The sequence below is a fragment of the Marmota monax genome, unplaced genomic scaffold (genome assembly GCF_021218885.2).
Source record: "Marmota monax isolate L192 unplaced genomic scaffold, Marmota_monax_Labrador192_F-V1.1 WCK01_AAM20220418_F8-fsc00013, whole genome shotgun sequence".
NCBI classification, from domain to species: domain Eukaryota; kingdom Metazoa; phylum Chordata; class Mammalia; order Rodentia; family Sciuridae; genus Marmota; species Marmota monax.
The window spans coordinates 10,001,985-10,021,264 of NW_026692202.1; the positions used below are offsets into that span (position 1 = coordinate 10,001,985).

At 34.6% G+C, this 19,280-nt stretch overlaps 2 protein-coding genes across 18 annotated transcripts in view; one reads left to right on the plus strand and one right to left on the minus strand.

Moving 5' to 3' along the window:
• The window catches only part of Ccnc (cyclin C), a 40,342-nt gene extending 21,650 nt beyond the window's left edge, over positions 1–18,692 (plus strand). For 4 of the 16 annotated variants that reach the window (XM_058575438.1, XM_046430829.2, XM_058575436.1 and 1 more), the window contains one exon: positions 16,585–16,727. In XM_058575438.1, the coding sequence (XP_058431421.1) occupies positions 16,585–16,684 (100 nt within the window). In that variant the 3' untranslated portion in view covers positions 16,685–16,727. The other 12 variants (XR_009225793.1, XM_046430845.2, XM_046430872.2 and 9 more) reach the window with 9 other exon arrangements.
• On the minus strand, positions 4,026–18,418 carry Tstd3 (thiosulfate sulfurtransferase like domain containing 3). Of its 2 annotated transcripts, none has more exons than XM_046430917.2 (4): positions 18,298–18,418; positions 9,916–10,089; positions 9,676–9,835; positions 4,026–9,094 (listed from the first exon to the last, which is right to left on the minus strand). In XM_046430917.2, the coding sequence occupies exons 1-4, from the start codon at positions 18,365–18,367 to the stop codon at positions 9,022–9,024; spliced, it is 477 nt and encodes a 158-aa protein (XP_046286873.1). In that variant the 5' UTR covers positions 18,368–18,418; the 3' UTR covers positions 4,026–9,021. The 2 variants fall into 2 exon arrangements, with proteins under 2 accessions (XP_046286873.1, XP_046286883.1); XM_046430927.2 differs by having other exon boundaries at positions 18,228–18,365.
• Positions 18,693–19,280: the final 588 nt, after the last annotated feature.

Here is a 19,280-nt window from a genome sequence, read left to right on the forward strand (position 1 = left end):
TTTATATATATATATATATATATATATATATATATATATAGTACTCATTTATCTTTTTCTTTCTTAGGTTTTTGTTTTGTATCTTTTTCTTAAAACTTCTATCAAAATTTCTTGATTCATCCTATTTTTTTTAATTTGTAATTTGAGACTCTCATTTTAAAAATACATTAATCTGATCTACTTAATAACTTTTCCAAATGCAGTGGAGGTCTGTTACAGGTATCCCTCAACATATAGCCACATACTGTACATAAATTTAAACAGAACAGTATTAGACAAAGTCATCTGAAATTCAGTGATAAGGAATTCTGCAGTCAGTTTGACTAAGTAACATTCCTCTTCTCCACTTACTGGCTATTATTCTATTTTATGAATTTCAGTAGCAGTTTTTTAAAATTTTGATAAATGATCTGATATGATAAAGATAAGAATTTTGGTTTTTGAGTGATCCTATGAACCACAGCACACAACATACCTTTTCTAAATATTAATCACCTGTGCTAAAGAGTTTTTTTTTTTTTTTTTTTTTTTTTTTTTTTTTTTTTTTTTAGATAGGATCTGTTTGTTTAGTTCTTTGATTCAGCCCTCACAATATATCAGGCCAGATTATTTGAGGTAGGAAGAAAGGTGAGGAGGAAAATAAATGCTACCCATCTTAATAATTTATTTAGAAAGATAATTTGTATAACAGTAAGATAGATTTATAGATTGCTACTGATGAAATGTTACAGTCTGGAAAAAAAAAATGATACTTATAACAAGGAGCTGTTCAAGGCAGTCATTCAAACAGCTACCTTTGGATGCATTTTTTGCAGAAATTCCCTGAGTGATTCTCCACTAGTGGCAGGGCCTGAAGCTGCAAGATGATGGTGGACAAGATAAGGCAGTAATCCTATTGCCACAGTTACTGGTATTTTCAGCTTTAGTTCTTTTTAAATATTTAGCATTTTCCAGGAAATTACTGAATTTTTTCTGACTTACAAGGTTTGTTGTAATTACATCTGATTTTATTATGCCATTGAACAGCAGATTTTTAGAAAAAAATTTTTTTTTATTTTCCTAAATAGTAGAAATAGGATTTTATATGTAAGATTTAATTTTGTAGGACTTTTGTTCAGAAGTTGTGATCTCTATGTTGAGTGATACCTGTAATAACAATGATATCCCATACCCTAATTTAAATTTTTTGAGTGTATATGAACACTAACTTCCATACTGCTTGTAATGTGTGAGAGTACAAAGTGCATAAGAATAAAAACATAAAACCAAATGTTAGTCTTCTGGATTTTAATTTTTCCACATCTGTGTCTTAATCAGAAATGTCTTTGTACAGTTATGCTGCAGATTCAGAAATTAATAGGCTTATCAGGGTGTTGAAAATGAATCTTTTAATTAGTATAAAATCTCTTTCTTCCCCATTTGAACAGTGAAGGAGAGCAGGGTCCAAATGGAAGTCAGAACTCTAGCTACAGTCAATCTTAAAACATTCCGAAGAATTCCGTAGTGGACCACTTGGAAATAAACCATTGGACAGATTTCAGTAATGTCTTCAGTGGAATACAAATGAAAATGAATAGCTTGTTTCTGTCAAGCATATTGGGAATTGATTTTATTTTTGCAAAATAAGTTTTTTCTTTACCTAATTTGATTCTAGTACATAATTGATAAAAATCTCTTAATTATAAAAGTTTGGAAAGGTTCTATGGGGACCTACAGACAGACATACATAGACATTTCATGATTAATAGCTTTTGATTAGTGTATTGCTTAATTTGGATGAAAGACATTGTAGCTTTTTACTAAGCCAGAAAACATGAAACATAATTTGTTTAAAATTCTGTGGTCATTGAGGGACCAAAAAAAGGACACAAAGTCAATATATGAGGGTCCCCCCCCCTCTGGAAGTTAAACTTTAAAACTGTATTTAAGGAATAAAATCTTACAAAATCCTGGAAGATTTTGATAATGATGTTGATAATTTCAGGGAAATTAATCAAGTACCTATTGATTTTAAAATGTATTTTATTCAGTAGTTTGGGTGTCTTGCCATGGAAGATACTAGCCCGGCCTATCAGGAAAGTGCAATATGTATAGGATACTTTGACATTTTAAAAGCTATATTAATTCCGTAACCATTTTGAAATGCTGGGCAAACTTTTTTTAAAAAGTGAATCATACATGAAGTTATTTGCAATTAATTCAATTAATGAGACATTTTGAAAGTTTAGTTGGATAAAATACCATAATGAGGTTGAAATTTTGATAAATTTTTAATGTTGATTTTTAATCTGCTGTGAAAAAAATTTTTTTATAAGATACGTGCCCTAGTTTAATTTTGTGTCTTCATGTGGATTTACAGATTTACTGCAGGTATCCTGAGCCAGGAATACAATCAGGTTTCAGGCCAGTTTGAAACTGGCTATTCTTAATTTTCATGAGTGTAGGACCATCAGATTCAATGTTATGTCAGTGGACTGTGCTGTCTGTGGAACTTAATAAATTAATCATTTTCTTCAGACCTGAAGGAGAGTGATAAAACTTGGAGTCATAGGATATTAATGTACAATTTAAGGATTAACAAATTTTCTATAAATAAATTGTGAACAATGGATTATTAAATGTTGACTTCCTTCCTAGTATAAGACTGCAAGAATAAAAGTAAATTCTTCAGCTATATTGACCAGTGTCTTGAATTCATCTTTTTGAATTTACCTTTTGTTTTCTGAAAATCCTTCTTTGATAAGTATTAAAGTCTTCTATATTTTATCAAGGGGATGATTTCAAATGGTTTATAAACAGACTTTAAGTCCTATTTTCTTAGGGAGAGTATTAGATGAGACAGAAAGGGAGACAATGTATAAAATCAGTACCAATGATCAGCATGGATCTCCTAAGCTTATGGTAGGGTAAAAAATAAGAAAACAAACTCTCCTCAGGTCTGAAGGAATTAATGTTGGGTTTGGGATGGCTGGGCAGAGTGATTATTTATCACAATAATTAACTGTAAAGTTTTCCTTTAAACTTAACCTATCTTAAAAAGTTTACTTTTAAAATTAATACATATGCCTCAGTTTTGTTTGCAGCCTCTTATTGTGGAAAATTTAAAACAATATACAAGAACAGATAGAGCAGTATAGTGAATGTCCATGTACCTGTCACACAGCTTCAGCAATTATTAATTCATAGCCAATTTCATTTTGTCTAAACTTCAAGCTGTCTTCAGTTTGCATATTATTTTGAAGCAAATCCCAGATATTGTATCATTTCATTTCATCTATAAATATTTTAGGACCTACTCCTAAGAGATAATGGTTCTTTTAAAAAACTGTACAGTATCATGCTGTATAGAATTAGTAAAAATGGTTATCAAATACTCAGTTCAAATTTTCAGTTATCTCATAAATATCACAAAAATATTAATTGATTATAGTCAGGATTTAAATAAGGACTACACATTGCAATTCATTGATAAATTCTTTAAGTTGTTTTAAATTTATAGGTTCTTCATCTCACTTTAAAAATTCCCCGTTTTTGTTTTGTCTACTAAAAGTTTCTCATGACATGAATTTTGTTGATTAAATCCTTTACATGCCATTTAACATGTTTTCTCCTATGTATTTTATATAAATTGGTAATTGAATCTAAAGACTGGATTACATTCAGGTTCTTTTTTGGGGTATAGACTACTGTATAAGATGGTAGTCTTCCATCAGGAGGCATGTAATGGCTGTTTGTTTCTTCCTGTAATTTACCAACCACTGAAGATATGTATGGTTTAAAAAAAATCAGTTATTATTATAGGATACACTGTCCAGTATGATAGCCACTAGTGCCTATGGCTATTGAACATTTGAAATGTGGCTAATCTGAATCAAGATGTGCTGTAAATGTAAAAAATACATGTTATATTTCAAGTATTTAGTACAAAACAGAAGAATGTAAAATTTCAGTAATTTGTTTTATAAAGATTACATTTTAAATGATAATATTTTGGATACATAGGATTAAATAAAACATTTTAAAAATTAATTTCAATGTTTCTTTAATTTTTTAATATAAAAAATTTTAAATTACATATTCATAAAATCACATAATGATTTGGACAGTTGCATTGGACAGTTTCTTTACCATATAAGGAAAATGTTAATTTCCTGTCCCATTTCACCCACATTTCATTCCTACTCTCCACACTTTAACTTCTCTGCTATTTATTTTCATATTTCTAAGTGACAGGCATTTGATATTGCATTGTTGTAGTTACTGTGTGCCAAGTATATTGTATTCCCTCTGTTTATTAAGTCAATTCTCAGAGCAGTTTTACTTTAGAAATGAGGAGATTCAGAAACAGGAGGGTTAAAGATGTAAATGCCGGAGCTTAGGTTCTTGTTTTTAAAACCTGGGTATCTGAGCTTCAGATACTTTATGGCCTCCTCTGCTTAGCCTTCTCTTTTTTTTTTTAATTCAGTTTTTTTTCAATTGTAAATATTATCTATTAACTTCCTGCTACAGAAGATGAAGATTTTGCTTTCTCATCCATCTCCCTTTGTTCTTCCCCTTTTCCAACCTGTTCCTGTACTGGGACTTCTCCTATCATGTAATTATACAATTTTTGGTAAATTCGTATTTAATATATATTAGGCATACTTAGATAATGTCATTTATATTACTCTGATTAAATTTCTTTTAAAATATTTTGTCTTTCTAGAACTAGTGACTGATTAACTCGGTTATAATATGTTTGCTTTACTTTATCTTTCTGTTAATTTATCCCAGAACCATTTGTTACTATTCTTTTATTCCCCAAAATCACTCATGTGGAAATATTTTTCCTGAGCCCTTCATTCTCCAGTCTGGACTGATTACATTGTAGGCGAAAGTAGCACCATTATAATCATAGAACTGATCTATTGGGACTTCCCTTTTTTTTTTCTCTTGTATGGTTAGATATCTAAGTCTTTTATGTAGCACCTTGTTCTTGTTTGAGAGTTCAATGTGTTTTTGTTATTATAAGGATATTTAGGGTTTTTGGTTCTTTTGAAATTTTCTTTGATCCCTGTATTAACACCATTTCCCTGAAGTTCCTTTTTTCTATATGATTTGTTCATAATCTTTCATGTTAGAATGCCTTATTTGTCTGAGAATCCTTTATATTAGAGGGGAACAGAGGAAGATGATTGGAAGGTCTCTGTACACAGGTAGGACTTTTCAGTGGTGGGCTTCATTGTAACGTAAAGGATCAACAAAACATTTTCATGGGCCATCTTCTCACCCCACCATCATTTTCTGGTTTTTCTTTGACGGATCAGTTTTTCCAGGTAGGAATCTTCTAGCTTTCTATCTCAGGTGGAGGAAGCTGAATTGTCTGAGATTTTGGAGACAAGATAACTAGCAAGGAGCTAGTTATCTCATTGTTCAATATTCAGAATTTTAGTTTACTTTCCTGTTTTCTCTAAGGGGTTACACTGCCATTCCTGTACCCAGATATTCAGCTGAAAGTTTGACCTATGTTCTCTACCCATAAATGCTAAGTGAACGCCAACAGCAACCCAAAATATCAGCTACCTATAACCAGATACCATATGGTACAGATTCTCACAGAAATAATAATGATGATTATAAAAAGAGTTTTAAATATTCAGCACCTATTATCTGATACATTTGAATCAGACTCTATTATTATAATGCCTTTAAACATTCCTCCTTTTTCCTTCCTTATGTTGCTCCTGGAGAAACCCATAGCACTGAAAAGTGGTGATGACACTATTTTGCAGTCCTTATAGATATTGAACAGTATTTTTTACCAAATGGTGAGAATAACATTCAAGTTTTTCATTTGTCTTTGATAATGTAAAATTCTTCACAAAGTAGCTGCTGATCATACCTCCATGCAGTATTCTCATGTCATATACATTCTAAATAGCAAAAAGATACATTACCACAGAATCTAAGAGACCCTGCTGAGATCATAAACAGGTAAGAAAGGCAGTGTGAATAAAAGAAACCTGAATCACTGACTCAGAATTCTGTCAATTTTTGCCACTTTTTCTAGGATTTCTCCCTTCTCTTCCATTCTAAGAGTGCTGTAGGGTACATATGGCACTTAAATATATAATCTAGCTTTTCTCTAAAACTTTCAATCTATCCTTGTATTATCAAAGTAAGAGTGATATACTCCCGTGGTTGAAATAAAACAGTTACTTGTTGAGTGGTATATTAAATCATGTTATATTTTTACATTTGAGGCCTTTGATACCACAGACCTCAATTATGGTTTTACTCATTTATCAATTTTTCTTGTGGTATTTTGGGTTGAATTCCAGGACCTCGTGCATGATAGCAAATGCTTTATCACTGAGCTACATCTTCAGCACTTTTAAAAAATTGTATTTTAAGGCAGGGTCTTGGTAAGTTGGCCTTGAACTTGAGATCCTCCTGCCTCACCTCCAAAGTAGCTGGGATTAAAGTGTTAACAATATTGTTAGTGCTTATGTGCCCCTTCCTCTGCCTTCAATGAAAATATCCTAAATTTTGGTATTTTCATAATTTACTCACATTATATATGCCTATATACTAAGTAATATTATTTTGTATGTTTTAAAATTATGTTGCACAGTGTTTATTTTTTTTTCCTCAACATTGTGAGAGTCATCCATATTAATACCTATACCTCTATTTTTTTTTCATTTTAACTAATCTTGTCATAAGCTGTGTCTGATCTGCTAAAACCATTTACCATCTGTTAGGTGTTTAATTTCAGTTATTGTATTTTTAAGTTCTAGAATTTTAACTTGATACTTTCTTGTCTCCATTCTCTGATAAATTTTTCCTTTTATCTAAGCTATTAAGTATCTTAATCGTATTTTTAAAGTCTGTCTGAAAATTCTAATATGTGATAGATCTTCTGTGAAAAGTATTATCTTTATTTTTTTTTCCTTAAATCATGAGCTCCTACTTAATTGTAGGCACCAGTTAAGTTTTGATAGAATTCTGAACATTGTTTATGAAAAATTATAGGGATAATTTGTCACTCTAACTCAGTCAACTACAAACCTCACCCATAGGCCAAATCTGGCCTGCCCACTTGTTTTTGTCTGGCCTTGAGCTAAAAATGTATTATTTTTAAATGGTTGAAAAATTATCTAAAGAATAATAATATTTAGCAACACATGAAACTTACATAAAATTCAAACCTAAGGGCCCATACAAAGTTTTTAATAGAATATAATTACACTTAAAATATTCATGTGTTATCTGTGGCTGCTTTTGTTGTGATACAATAGCAGAGTTGAGTAGTTGCTGTACAAACCTAATGACCATGAGCCTACAATATTCTAAACTATTGCCAACCCCTACTCTCACTAGAAAATATTTCTCTCCAGACAAGTTCTACTTCTGATAGGTCCTTAGGGTATCAGGAAGATCACCTTAATTCATTCAGGATTTAATGGATTCAAAGTTTATCTTAAGCTTTTGTGACGGCTGGTCAATTTCTGGCTCACCTATAGTTGGTAGTTCTAACTAAAAGGTTAGAACAGGTTCCTGTTCCTTGTTAGGTCCAGTACTTCAGTGTTGGTTCATTCTCAATAACTTTCCTTATCCCTGAGATCATAACTTCAAATCCTTGTTGCCTCCAAAATTAACGCCTTTAAACTGACCATATATATTTGTGTATGTGTGTGTGTGTGCGCGTGCACATGCATATGTGCCTTTTCCAACTTTCCTGATTCTTGTAGGGAGTTTAGTCTGTAAGAAACTAGACTGACATTGTCAAAGTTCAAGGTATCACATCTCCAGATTCTGCAAATCTTTCTGTCTCATTTAGGACAGATCAAATCCTTATAGTTAGTCCTAAAGCCTTACATGCTCTGAATGACTACATGGATGAGAGGGTCAGAAGCGGCATAAATAAGAAAGCAGGTTTATTTGCCATCAGTGCACTAGCACCTAACAAGTATAGGACTTAATATTCCAAAGATATACACCCATGGTGTTGGGAATCACTTGTATTTAGACATTTTTATATATTTTCATTATTTTTTAAGTATAATTACTAATAGAAAAACACATTTTTGTCCTTGCTTCAATGAGTTTTGTCAAACACGTATACTTATACCTATGTATACAGTACCTCAGTCGAGATACAGAACATTTCTATCACCCTTGGAAGTTCATTCCTTGCCTTTTCCAGTTAAATCTACCCTCCACAGAAGTAATCACTGTTTTGATTTTTATCCCCATATTAATCATTAATTTTTAAATGGCAAATTATAACACTACTATGAGTTGCTGGGTGTTACTGACATTTTCATTATTCATATTTTACCTGCTTATCTAGATTTGTTTTTTCTCCCCGCCTTTTATGTGGTTCTAGGGACCAAATCGAAGGCCTCTCACATTCCAGATAAGTTACCCTACCACTGAGCTATGTCTGCAGCCTTTTTTTTTTTTTTTTTTTTAATTTTATTTTAAAGTAAGGTCTAGCTAAACAGCCTATGCTGGCCTTGAATTTGGGATCTACCTGCCTCAGCACCCCCAGTAGCTGGGATTATAGACCATGTACCACCATACCCAAATTGACCCCAGATTCTTTTTTTTTGTTGTTGTTAAGGTCAAATCTGCCTCTTAATCTAGTATTTTAGTTTAAAGCTTCTCTGATGAAAAAAAGGTATACTAACATTAATAGTCACATGCAGTACAGGTACGTAATGTCTAATACAGGTAACTTGGTCTTTTAGAATAATATTGAACTATCCTGAATTAGTAAAAATTAACTTCTAGAATCCAAACTCATATTTCCATGGCAAGTCATATACATTATTCTTAATCCTCAGTAGCCCTTGAAAGTGGATGGGGGGAGTGGTATTCTCAATTTACAGATGAGAAAAAGACTGCACAAGTTGTTGATATATATAATCCCCCTTAGAATTAACCAACTGCTTCCAGAAATACATTTTTCTTTTGCTCATTGAAGTACTCCAGGTTGCGGGTACACAAGGAAACAGCCAATTTGTATTCCAAAACTCAATTTCCTTTTTTGTTTTCTGAAAATTCATAGGTTTCCCATTCCTTCCATCCTCCAGCATAGTGTTGAGCCCTGAAAACACAGCAAAGAGTGAATATTCTCTCTTGTTTTATAACAGGGTTTGATAGAAATTTCAGAAATAATGTAATGGAACTCATATTAGACTCTCCAGACTATTTAAAAAATTGTGTCACTTTTGAGTAAGATGAAAAGATAGAGGCTCTTTATCTTGCTATCCTGCACTTACTGACAGTAATTATAAGGAAAAAGAATTTGTTTGATGCTAGGGGATCAAATGCAGGGCCTATGCATGCTAGGCACTTATCTAGAACATTGATCTACTCCTCAAAGTGTCTGTTTCAATAAATGTGTATGAAACATTGCAGTATGTTGAAGGTTTTTTTTTTGTGTGTGTGTACCAGGGATTGAACTCGGGGGCACTCATCCACTGAGCCACACCCCCAGCCCTGTTTTGTTTTTTATTTAGAGGTAGGATCTCACTGAGTTGTTTAGCACCTCGCCATTGCTGAGGCTGGCTTTGAACTCATAATCCTCTTGCCTCAGCCTCCTGAGCCGCTGGGATTAGAGACATGTGCCACCACACCTGGCACAATATACATTCTTGAATCTATTTCTTCCTTCATTTTACTCACCTGTGAAAGCCCAGAGATATTGCTGTGTCCAGAGCCTTTTTGCTTCTCCTTCCGGCTAAACAAGAAAACACTAGACTGTCGGATTTGGATGGCTTTACTTCATGGTACTTCTCTTTGAAGTCTCTTGGGTTCATCTGGAGAGCTTCACTTACCTCATTCACTGGGGAAAATATGTGAAGAATTTCAATTTTTGATACAGTTATTGAGAAAATATATTTCTTAAAGACACATGTCACTTACATGGTATATTGACAGATCCTGGGATTTTTCCATATTCAAGTATTTCCCATGTCTCTCTGACATCAATTAGCATAATGTTTTTGGAATTCAACAGGTTTTTGAGTTCCTTATAAGTGACAGCCTTAGAAGTAGCAGTACAAAAATTGTGGCAGCTTTCCTTTATTGACTTCAAATCTGGAAAAAAAAAATAAAATAATTTGGGCAATTTTAAAGTAACATCATGCTAAGCGCAGTGGTGCATTCCCATAATCCCAGCGGCTAGGGAGGCTGAGGCAGGAAGATCATGAATTCAAAGCCAGCCTCAGTAAAAGTGAGGTGTGAGCAACTCAGTGAGACCCTGACTCTAAATAAAATACTAAATAGGGCTGGAGATGTGGCTCACTGGTGGAGTACCCCTGAGTTCAATCCCCAATACAAAAAAAAAGTATTAAAGTAACATAACTATTAACAGCCAGAAAGAGTAGCTTAAATGTTTCCTCCCTACTGTCAGTCATCTAACTATAGTTGATGTTTTTTCTTTAAAAAAAACAAAACTATTCATTTTGAATTGTAATGTAATAAATACATTATTTGCTTTCTGCTCCTGCTTCCTAAAACCCTTATAATTTCCTGAATGATAGTGCTAGAAGCATCTTTTGTTCTAATATTTGGTCTTTCACTCTGGTTCTATGCATAGAGCTACTAATCATACTAAGTACCTCTTTATCTGGCTATCCACCTGTACCTTTTATTATAGTATCTAAAATAAATAGATAAATGTGTTTCCCTGAGTTTGCTGACCCATTCAAGCAAATTACTCAATCTGAGAAGGGGTAGTGGGAATCCTTCATTTATAGCCAGTTGTCACAACTGTGGGAGGCCTTTAATTGCCACTTCGTCTGAAGTGAGAGCAGTGTTGTGGGACTGAGTCCTTAATCTATTGTGTTTTCAGTATCTTTGGGTAGTTAGTTCAGAATTAAGTTGTAAGATACCCAGTTGCTCCACAGGGAGTTGAAGAATTGCTTGGTATAGAAAAATCCATGTCTGGTGGTAAAAGTGTTGTGAGCAGAATATAGAAAAATAATTTTTACACTTAATGCTTTCATCCTATCTCTGAGCGGCAGGATGCAGCTCTCCTTTTCCCTGAATGCTTGATGCTAGCATTTTCTCTCCGTATTCTCTCTCCAAGCCCTTCAATTGGCAGGAGCTTATAAATACACCTGCAGCTTTTGGTAACTGAATTATGGAAGTAACTTGAAAATCTTATTCTAATCCAAGTTACAATATTAAAAGAATTTTAATCTCATTTCCCTTTGTAAGCAAATATATTAGATGTAAGGACAGTACATTTTAAAAAAAATATTGTTTAGTTGTCAATGGATCTTTTATTTATTTATATGTGGTTCTGAGAATCGAACCCAGTGCCTCACACATGCTAGGTAAGTTCTCTACCACTGAGCCACAAACCCAACCCCTAAGGACTGTACATTTTAAACTATACTTGTAGATATCTGATGGTACTGCTACTGCTAAGTAAATAGTAATATAATGGTATTGAACAGTAACTCATATCATGTGGTAGTCCACATTGATATAAGTATATTTAAATAAATCAGGAGAAGGAATGATCATATATTAGAATTCCAACTGACAAAAGTAGAATGAATAATGGAAATAGAAAATCACTACAGATGCTCCAGTAATGTTTGTTGCAGGTAAAAACCACTGATGAATACAAGACTTACTGGGTGAAAGTACGATGAGAAATAGAATAATATCTCCCCATAAGATACATGCTAGTTATAAAGGGAAGAGTTGAAAGATCCCGCTGTCATCAGTTATTCAAAGACAAGTTCATTAGTAATAAGCCTTGTTGAAAACAGGCACTTCCTTGAACTCACATGATGCACTGAAAAGAGCACAGCATCATTTCCTTAGTATTCTTGCCAAAAATGCATGCCTAGAGTCTAATCAGAACAAACTTGGTTTACAAAATAACCAGTACTCCTAAAAAGTGTCACTATCCTGACAAAGACTGTGGAACCATCACAGATGGGAGGAGGCTAAGAAAACATTACAATGTAATGTAAATCCTGAATTGGACTGGGACTATAAAAATGACTAGGTGCAGTGGCACATGCCTGTAATCCCAGCAACATGAGAAGCCGAAGCAGGAGGATTGTCAAATTTGAGGTCAGCCTCAGCAATTTAGTGAGGCCCTCAGTGACTTAGTGAGAACCTGTCTCAAAAGAAGAAGGGCTAGGCACATAGCTTAGTGGTGAAGCACTCCTAGGTTCAAATCTTGTACTTAAAAAAAAAAAAAAAGAATATAAATGGGAAAATGATGAAATTCAAATAAGGTCTGTGAATTAGTATTTTTGTAAATATCAATTTCCTGATTTTAGTAACTATACTATTAGATGATTACATTAGGAGAAGTTGGGTAAGAATAAAGGGAACAACTGTTTTACTTTTCCAACTTTTGTATGGGTCTTTTAGGGCTCGGGTTGTAGCTCAGTTGGTAGAGCACTTGCCTTGCATGTGTGAGGCACTGTGTTTGATCCTCAGCACCAATAAACAAATAAATAAAATGAAGGTATTGTGTCTGTCTACAACCTTTTGTATAGGTTTAAAAAATATTTTAAAAATAAAACAACCAAGATATTGTTAATATTTGTATTTCACAAAAACTGACTATTTATAAGAAAGGTAAATAATGCTTTATGGGTAGAAGAAATAATGATTCAAATTTTAAGTGTTAAATATAAAGTGAAATTGATTTAAATATTATAGACCTGGCATAGGAAAAAAGTGTGAAGTTCTAAGTCCAGAAAGAGACCCACAATATAACTTACTGAGAATTCTGTATTTGTGAACAGTGATATTTCGAATTAACAGGGAAATGATATTTTATTTAATAAATATGTAGGACAACTAACTAGGAGAAAACTTTAAGCAACCTATTATCTCATTCCTTTTGTATCTATAAGCTAATATCTTAGAAATACTAATTGAAGACAAGAATGAATAATTTATTGGGGGGATTGAACCCAGGGTTGTTTTACCATTGAGGTACATCCCCAGTACTTTTCATTTTTTATTTTAAAACAGGAACTTATTAGATTGCCCATGCTGGCCTCGAATTTGCAATCCTCCTGCCTCAGTCTTCTGGGTGGATGGGATTACAAGTGTGTGCCACCATGCTGGCATCTATGAATAATTTAAATATTGGGACAGGAAGGCCATTCTAAACATGACACAAAGATCAGAAATCATAAAGATTTGTCCTAACAAAAATGCTAAATTTACATATGGGAAAGTACAAAGAATTTGAAACAAGAGGCAGGCAGGAAGAAAATATCTGTAACATAGCAAAGATAAAAAATGCTAGACATGGTGACCCACACCTAAAATCTCAGCAACTCAGCAAGGCCCTAAGCAACTTAGTGGGACCCTGTCTCAAAAGAAAATTAAAAAGGACTGAAGATGTAGGTCAGTGGTAAAGGACCCCTGGGTCATTCCCCAATATCAAAACAAACACAAAACCCCAGAAAAGATTTTTTTAAAAAAGGACAAATTAATGAGCTCACACAAAAATACCTAAGAAAAGGACAAAAATCAATAGAAAAATGGTGAAAATAAAGTGAACAGGGAATTGACATGAGAAATACAAATGGCCAATGAAATGAGAAAAATTGTCTAACTGCACTACTAATCAACGAAACTTTGTAATTGTATCAGGCTCATAAAAAAAGTAAGAGGGCTGATAATATGCAGTATTGGTGAGGGTGTGAGGAACTGAATACTCTCGGACGTTATTAGTAGTATATAATGTTAACAAACTTTTGAAGGGAAATTTAGCAGTAATAACATTTAAAGTTTGCATCTTTTTTGCCCCATGATCTTACTTTTAGGAATTGATCTTAATATTAGTATGAATAAACACAAATGGAGATATGTTTAAATATGTTCATTGGCAGAACTCTATATAATGTTGAAAAAGTAGAAATAAGTTAGACATCCATCTATAAGGAAATTGTTATATTACAACTGGTACATTCTACAATGGTATATTAATGTAAATTGCCCAAAATATAGAATTAAATGGAAAAAACTAGTTGGAAAACTGTGGGTAAACTTCAGGTTCCCAAACTTTCTTAGTTCACAATGCCTTTAATTTTTTTTTTTTTCAGAAGCCAAAAGGATGCTTAACAGTTCTATTACAGTAGTTAAGAAAAGCCAAAAGTAAGTTGCCAAAAAGGTGTCTGTAAATACCAGACACGTCTCCATTTTCTTTGACATTCTGGATGGCAAAGTGATGGAAAAAAGGACAGATATCTATAATTGTTTTAAAATACAGGTTTTCAGGCCAGGTGAGATGGTGCATACCTATAATCCCAGCTACTTGGGATCCTGAGCTAGGAGGATTGTAAATATGACGCCAGCCTGGGCAATTAGCAAGAACCTGTCTCAAAATAAAAGACTGGGAACATAGCTCAGTACCCAATGCTTGCCTAGCATGCATGAGACTCTGGGTTCAATCTTCATTATCATAAAACCAAACAAACAAAATTCACAGGTTTCTATTAATTCCATTCCTAACTATATACTAAAAAGAATCGAAGACAGAGACTCAATTACTTGAACATGAATGCTCATAGCATTATGCACAATAGCCAAAGATGGAAACAACCTGAGTGTTCATGAACAAATGGGCAAATAAAATGTGGCATATACATATAATGGGATATTATTCAGCCATTAAGAAGGAATGAAGTTACCCAGTGAAACAGTCCAGACACAAAAGGACAAATATATTATTTCATTTATATGAAAATATATTCATAGACAAATTCAAAGACACTAGTTGAAGGCTACCAGGAGTTGGAGGGGGAAGGATAAGGATGTTATTGCTTCCTAGAACAAAATTTCTGTTTGCCATGATAAAATTCTGGAAATAGAAAATGGTGATGGTGGGGCAGGGCTGAGCTCAGGGGCAGAGTACTCGCCTAGCATGAACTAGGTCCTGGGCTCCATCCCCATCACCACAAAAAAGAAAAATAGAAAGTGGTGATGTGGTACAATATTGTGGATGTAATTAATACTACCATATTGTACACTCAAAAGTGGTTAAGCCAGGTCCAGTGGTACATCCCTGTTTTCTCAGAAGCTCAGGAGGCTGAGGAAGGAGCATCACAAATTCAAAGCCAGCCTCACCAATTTAGCAAGGCCCTAGGCAATTTAATGAGACCGTGTCTAAAAATAAATAAATAAATAAAAAGGGGTAAGGATGTGGCTCAGTGGGTGTCCCTGAGTTAAATCCTTGGTACAAAAAAAGTTAAAATGGCATATTTTATATGTATTTTAACACATTAAATAAGTTTTAAAAATACATGTTTCCTATCTTTACATTTTTAAAATTTGGTTCATTTTTGTCTGCAAAATTAGATCTAAAAACACCTGGAATCAAATTACTTCTCATTCAACTATCTGTTTTGTGAATTGGCAGGCTGAATTTATACTTTTTCTACTGTTTATTTTTAGGAAGTAGAAAACTATGCTATTTTGTTTAGAAGAGCTTTATAGTTATACACATTAGTTAGATTCATCCTGAAAACTATGCTAATTTTATAAATTACGTTTAACTCAATTTTGGTATTTAGCTATTGGGAAACATTCACATGAAATAACTTGTGAATAAGATCAGTTATGTTTTTCTTGTAGAGTCATTAAACTGACATTTCATTTTCTATAATTCAGCTTTATACCTGTGGGAAGGCAGTGGAAGGAGGAAATAATCATTGGAGACTGGATTTCCTGCCAATTCCACTCAGTGAGCAAAAGCCTAATGCAAGCATGTTCCCATCATGAGTCTCAGCTCCCCCAAGCCTCTCATGGTATAAGCCTCTACTCAACAGTAGTCACTTAAATCAGTGAACCAATATTTTGGGGGTTTTGTTTTGTACAACATATCCTGTACTTGTAAATCAACCACTTGACCTATTACTCAACCAAGAAACACTGATCTCTTCCTACACTGAAGAAACACTGGCAGTTTGGGATTTGCCAAGAAGTGATATGTGGTTCTTGAGGGATTTTTAAGAGTAATACTAAAGGGTCCAGGTAGAGTGTGTACTTAGCATGCTCAAGTCCCTGGGTTTGTTCCCCTACCCCACCACCAAAAAAAAAAAAAAAAAAGTAATACTGACTATATCTGACGTTTACCTTTTTAGCCTAAACTTTGAATAATTTATAATTTTGCTGTTTTCACACCGGTACAATCTAATTTCACCTGGATACTCCTTATAGTGAACATTACAGTATGCAGACTAAGCTCCTGAATATAGTCTATGATGCCCTTCAACAAGTTGTTGTGAGATTTAAATGAAGTGAATGTATATTCAGGATGTGTTATAGTTTCCATATGAGATGTCTCCCCCCAAAAGCTCTTGTGGCAATGCAGGAATGTTCATACGTGAAATGAAATAGATAAGATTATGAAATGAACAGATTATGAGCTGTAAACTGATTAGTGGATTAATCCATATAATGGATTCATAACTTAAATAGGCTACTGGGTGATAAATGTAAGCAGGTAGGGTGTGACTGGAGAAAGTAGGTCACTGGAAGAGTCCCCTTAGGGATTGTAGTTTGTCTCTGGCTCCTCTCTGGCTCTTTCTCTGCTTCTAGGAAAGAAGAGCTGAACAGTTTTCCTCCACCAAGCCCTTCTGCCATTATGTTCTGCCTAACATCTGGCCTAGAGCAAGGAAGCCAGCAGACCATGGACTGAGACCTCTGAAACCAGAAGCCAAAATAAACTTTTCCTACTCTAAGTTGTTCTTGTCAAGTATATTGGTCATAGTGACAAAAAGATAATACACACAGGACAAACAAAATAAATGCTTATTTTTGCTTTTCCTTCAGGATTTACACACACTGTTATTTCTTAAGGGGTTATTTTTTTCCCTCATTTCTACATGGAACACTCTTCCTCTCTCTTAAGACCCAATTAAATGTTGTTCATCACCTCACAATTCTACTTCTAGGTATCTATTCTAGTAAAGCACTTGTTCATATACACAAAGTGGCAGGCACAATGATAATTACTTAAGAATTATTTATATGATAGCAAAGCACTGGAAATCACAATATTCATCAATAAATGGTTAAGTAAACTAAGTATATCCATACTATGGAATGTATGCAGCATTTAAAAACTTCTGAATACCTAAATGAGACAAAATTACAGAAAAGTATGTACAAATCCCATTTACATAATTTCATATGTGATATGTACCTTTATGTCTACTGATCAAAAAATGTTTAGAAGGGGTCTGGGGCTATAGCTCAGTTAGTAGAGTGCTTGCCTTGCACGCACAAGTCCCTGGGTTCAATCCCAGCACCACCAAAAAAAAAAGTGTTTAGAAGGATCTGAGGCAGCGATTAGGATAGGGGGATGTATAAAGAGGGACTTACACTGTACTTTTTTTGGTTTGTTTAAATGAGAATATAATCATATAATATTTAGCATTTTTTTAAATGAAAAAGACTCTAATATTTTCTCCAACATGGGTAGATTTGTTCTTTCCATAGCAGTTTAACTAGGGTGGGCGGTATATGATGATTGTTTACTTATGTCTGTTTCTCTCAGAAATGGTGAACTCCTGAGCTGCAGAGGCTGTGTCCCCAGCAGAAGGCCTGGGAGATTAGGGGCTCAATAAATGATTGCTGAATAAAGGTAAAAGGAAACAACAATTTGCTTAGAAAAGTGCATCTTAAACTCCAGAGAATGTTAAGAAGGAGTGGGAGGGCAGTGTTACGTTGGGCCCCTGCAGCTGTATCCCCAGATAAAAGTTGATGCTGAAGGAGAGGCAGTATGTAAAGGAAAAACGAAAAAAATGGACTCAAGTCCTGCTCTGAGTTCTGGACCCAACCCCTCCACTAACCACCTTCAATGTCTTCTGCTTCTGTATCTACGACCAGGGAGGTATTTTTATAGTTTTAATACGTCATAATCCTGGGTGGCTGTTTCATCCAGCAATGAGCGCTGCTCTTTAGTGGGTCACAACCTGTAACTTGCAAGGCTGGGACTGGCCATCTTGCTGGCTCCTTTGGGTCGCGAATTAACCTTCATTGATCAAACAAGTAACTCTACCATTATAAATGCCCTCCCGACTAGCATCCTGGTGCCATGTTTACCCGTCTCCCCGAGTTCCCTGAGCAGTTCCAGGCCCGCATAGGCTTGGATCTGAAGGCACAAGAAGTGCTAGTGGGTGCCACATACCCAGATTTGCCAAAGAGTAATAATGGCAAAAGTCTAAAGAATCGAGTACCCTCGTTAATGCCATCCTTCCCTGACATCCAAAATTAGGAGTTCTCCCTTTTTCCAGGGGTCAAGCTCACCGCAGAGCTCAGTCTCCACGGACCCGAGGACAGCCCTGCGCGCAGTCCGGAACAGCAGCCAGGGCAGCATCCTCTCCCGCTGGCGCCCGCCGCGCTGCTGACCACTTCCTCCTCCTTTCGTCGCCCCCTCCCACCCCAGGCGCGCCGCTCCCGGCTCTCGAGCGCCCTCCAGCCAACGGCCGGCAGAACGCAGTAGTGCCGGAAGGCGTAATCGCTGACCTAACCGAGCCGCTTTAAATCATTTGAAAAGAAACTAAGTTTTATGCTTTCTTTTTTGTTTTTGCTTTGCTTTTCTTTTTTTTAAATGAAAAATAGTTTAAAAGTGGAAAGTAGAAAAATATGACAAAGCTTAAATATAAAGATTTAAAGTAAATAAACTGCAACTTATAACATGATTTTTCATACATTGGATTAATTTAAAACAGACTACATGAATTTTTTCCTAATTTTTCTTAACTTAAATACCTTGTTTAGCTGAGGTCAGTATTAAAATAATCTCATAGTGTTATCTCCCCCCCCAAGTATTGGTGATATCTGACTATATATGATCATAGCTTTGTCAGGGTTAGGTTCAACTTTGTAAAGTATAACAGTTCACGTTGCTACAATGACAAATTACTACAAATTTACTGGTTCTAAACACAAATTTATTATGTACAGTTCTGGAGATCAGTAGTCACACTTAGATAAAATCAATGTGTCCACAAGCCTGCATTCCTTTGGAAGACTCTAGGGAAGAACTTCCTGCCTTTTCTGTCTTCTAGTGGATGCCTCATTCCTTGGTTCATGATCCTTCACCATCTTCAAAGCCAGCATCATAGGACCTTTAAATCTCTCTCTGATCCCTGCTTCTGTTGTCAAATCTCTTCCTCCTCTGACCTTCATGTCTCTCTCTTATAAGGACCTTTACATTCTGACAATGACATAATGCAAGATAATCTCCCTCTTACAAGATACTTTAATAATGTCTGTAAATTCTCTTT

Bases quoted from the DNA above. Each gene is read 5' to 3' on its own strand.
- Tstd3 (XM_046430917.2), bottom strand. From the start codon at position 18,367: ATGCTGCCCTGGCTGCTGTTCCGGACTGCGCGCAGGGCTGTCCTCGGG. The intron at 9,836-9,915 runs GTAAGTGACATG...TATTTTCCCCAG, and splicing joins AGGATCTGTCAATATACCAT to TGAATGAGGTAAGTGAAGCT. The intron at 9,095-9,675 runs GTGAGTAAAATG...CTGTGTTTTCAG, and splicing joins ATATCTCTGGGCTTTCACAG to GGCTCAACACTATGCTGGAG.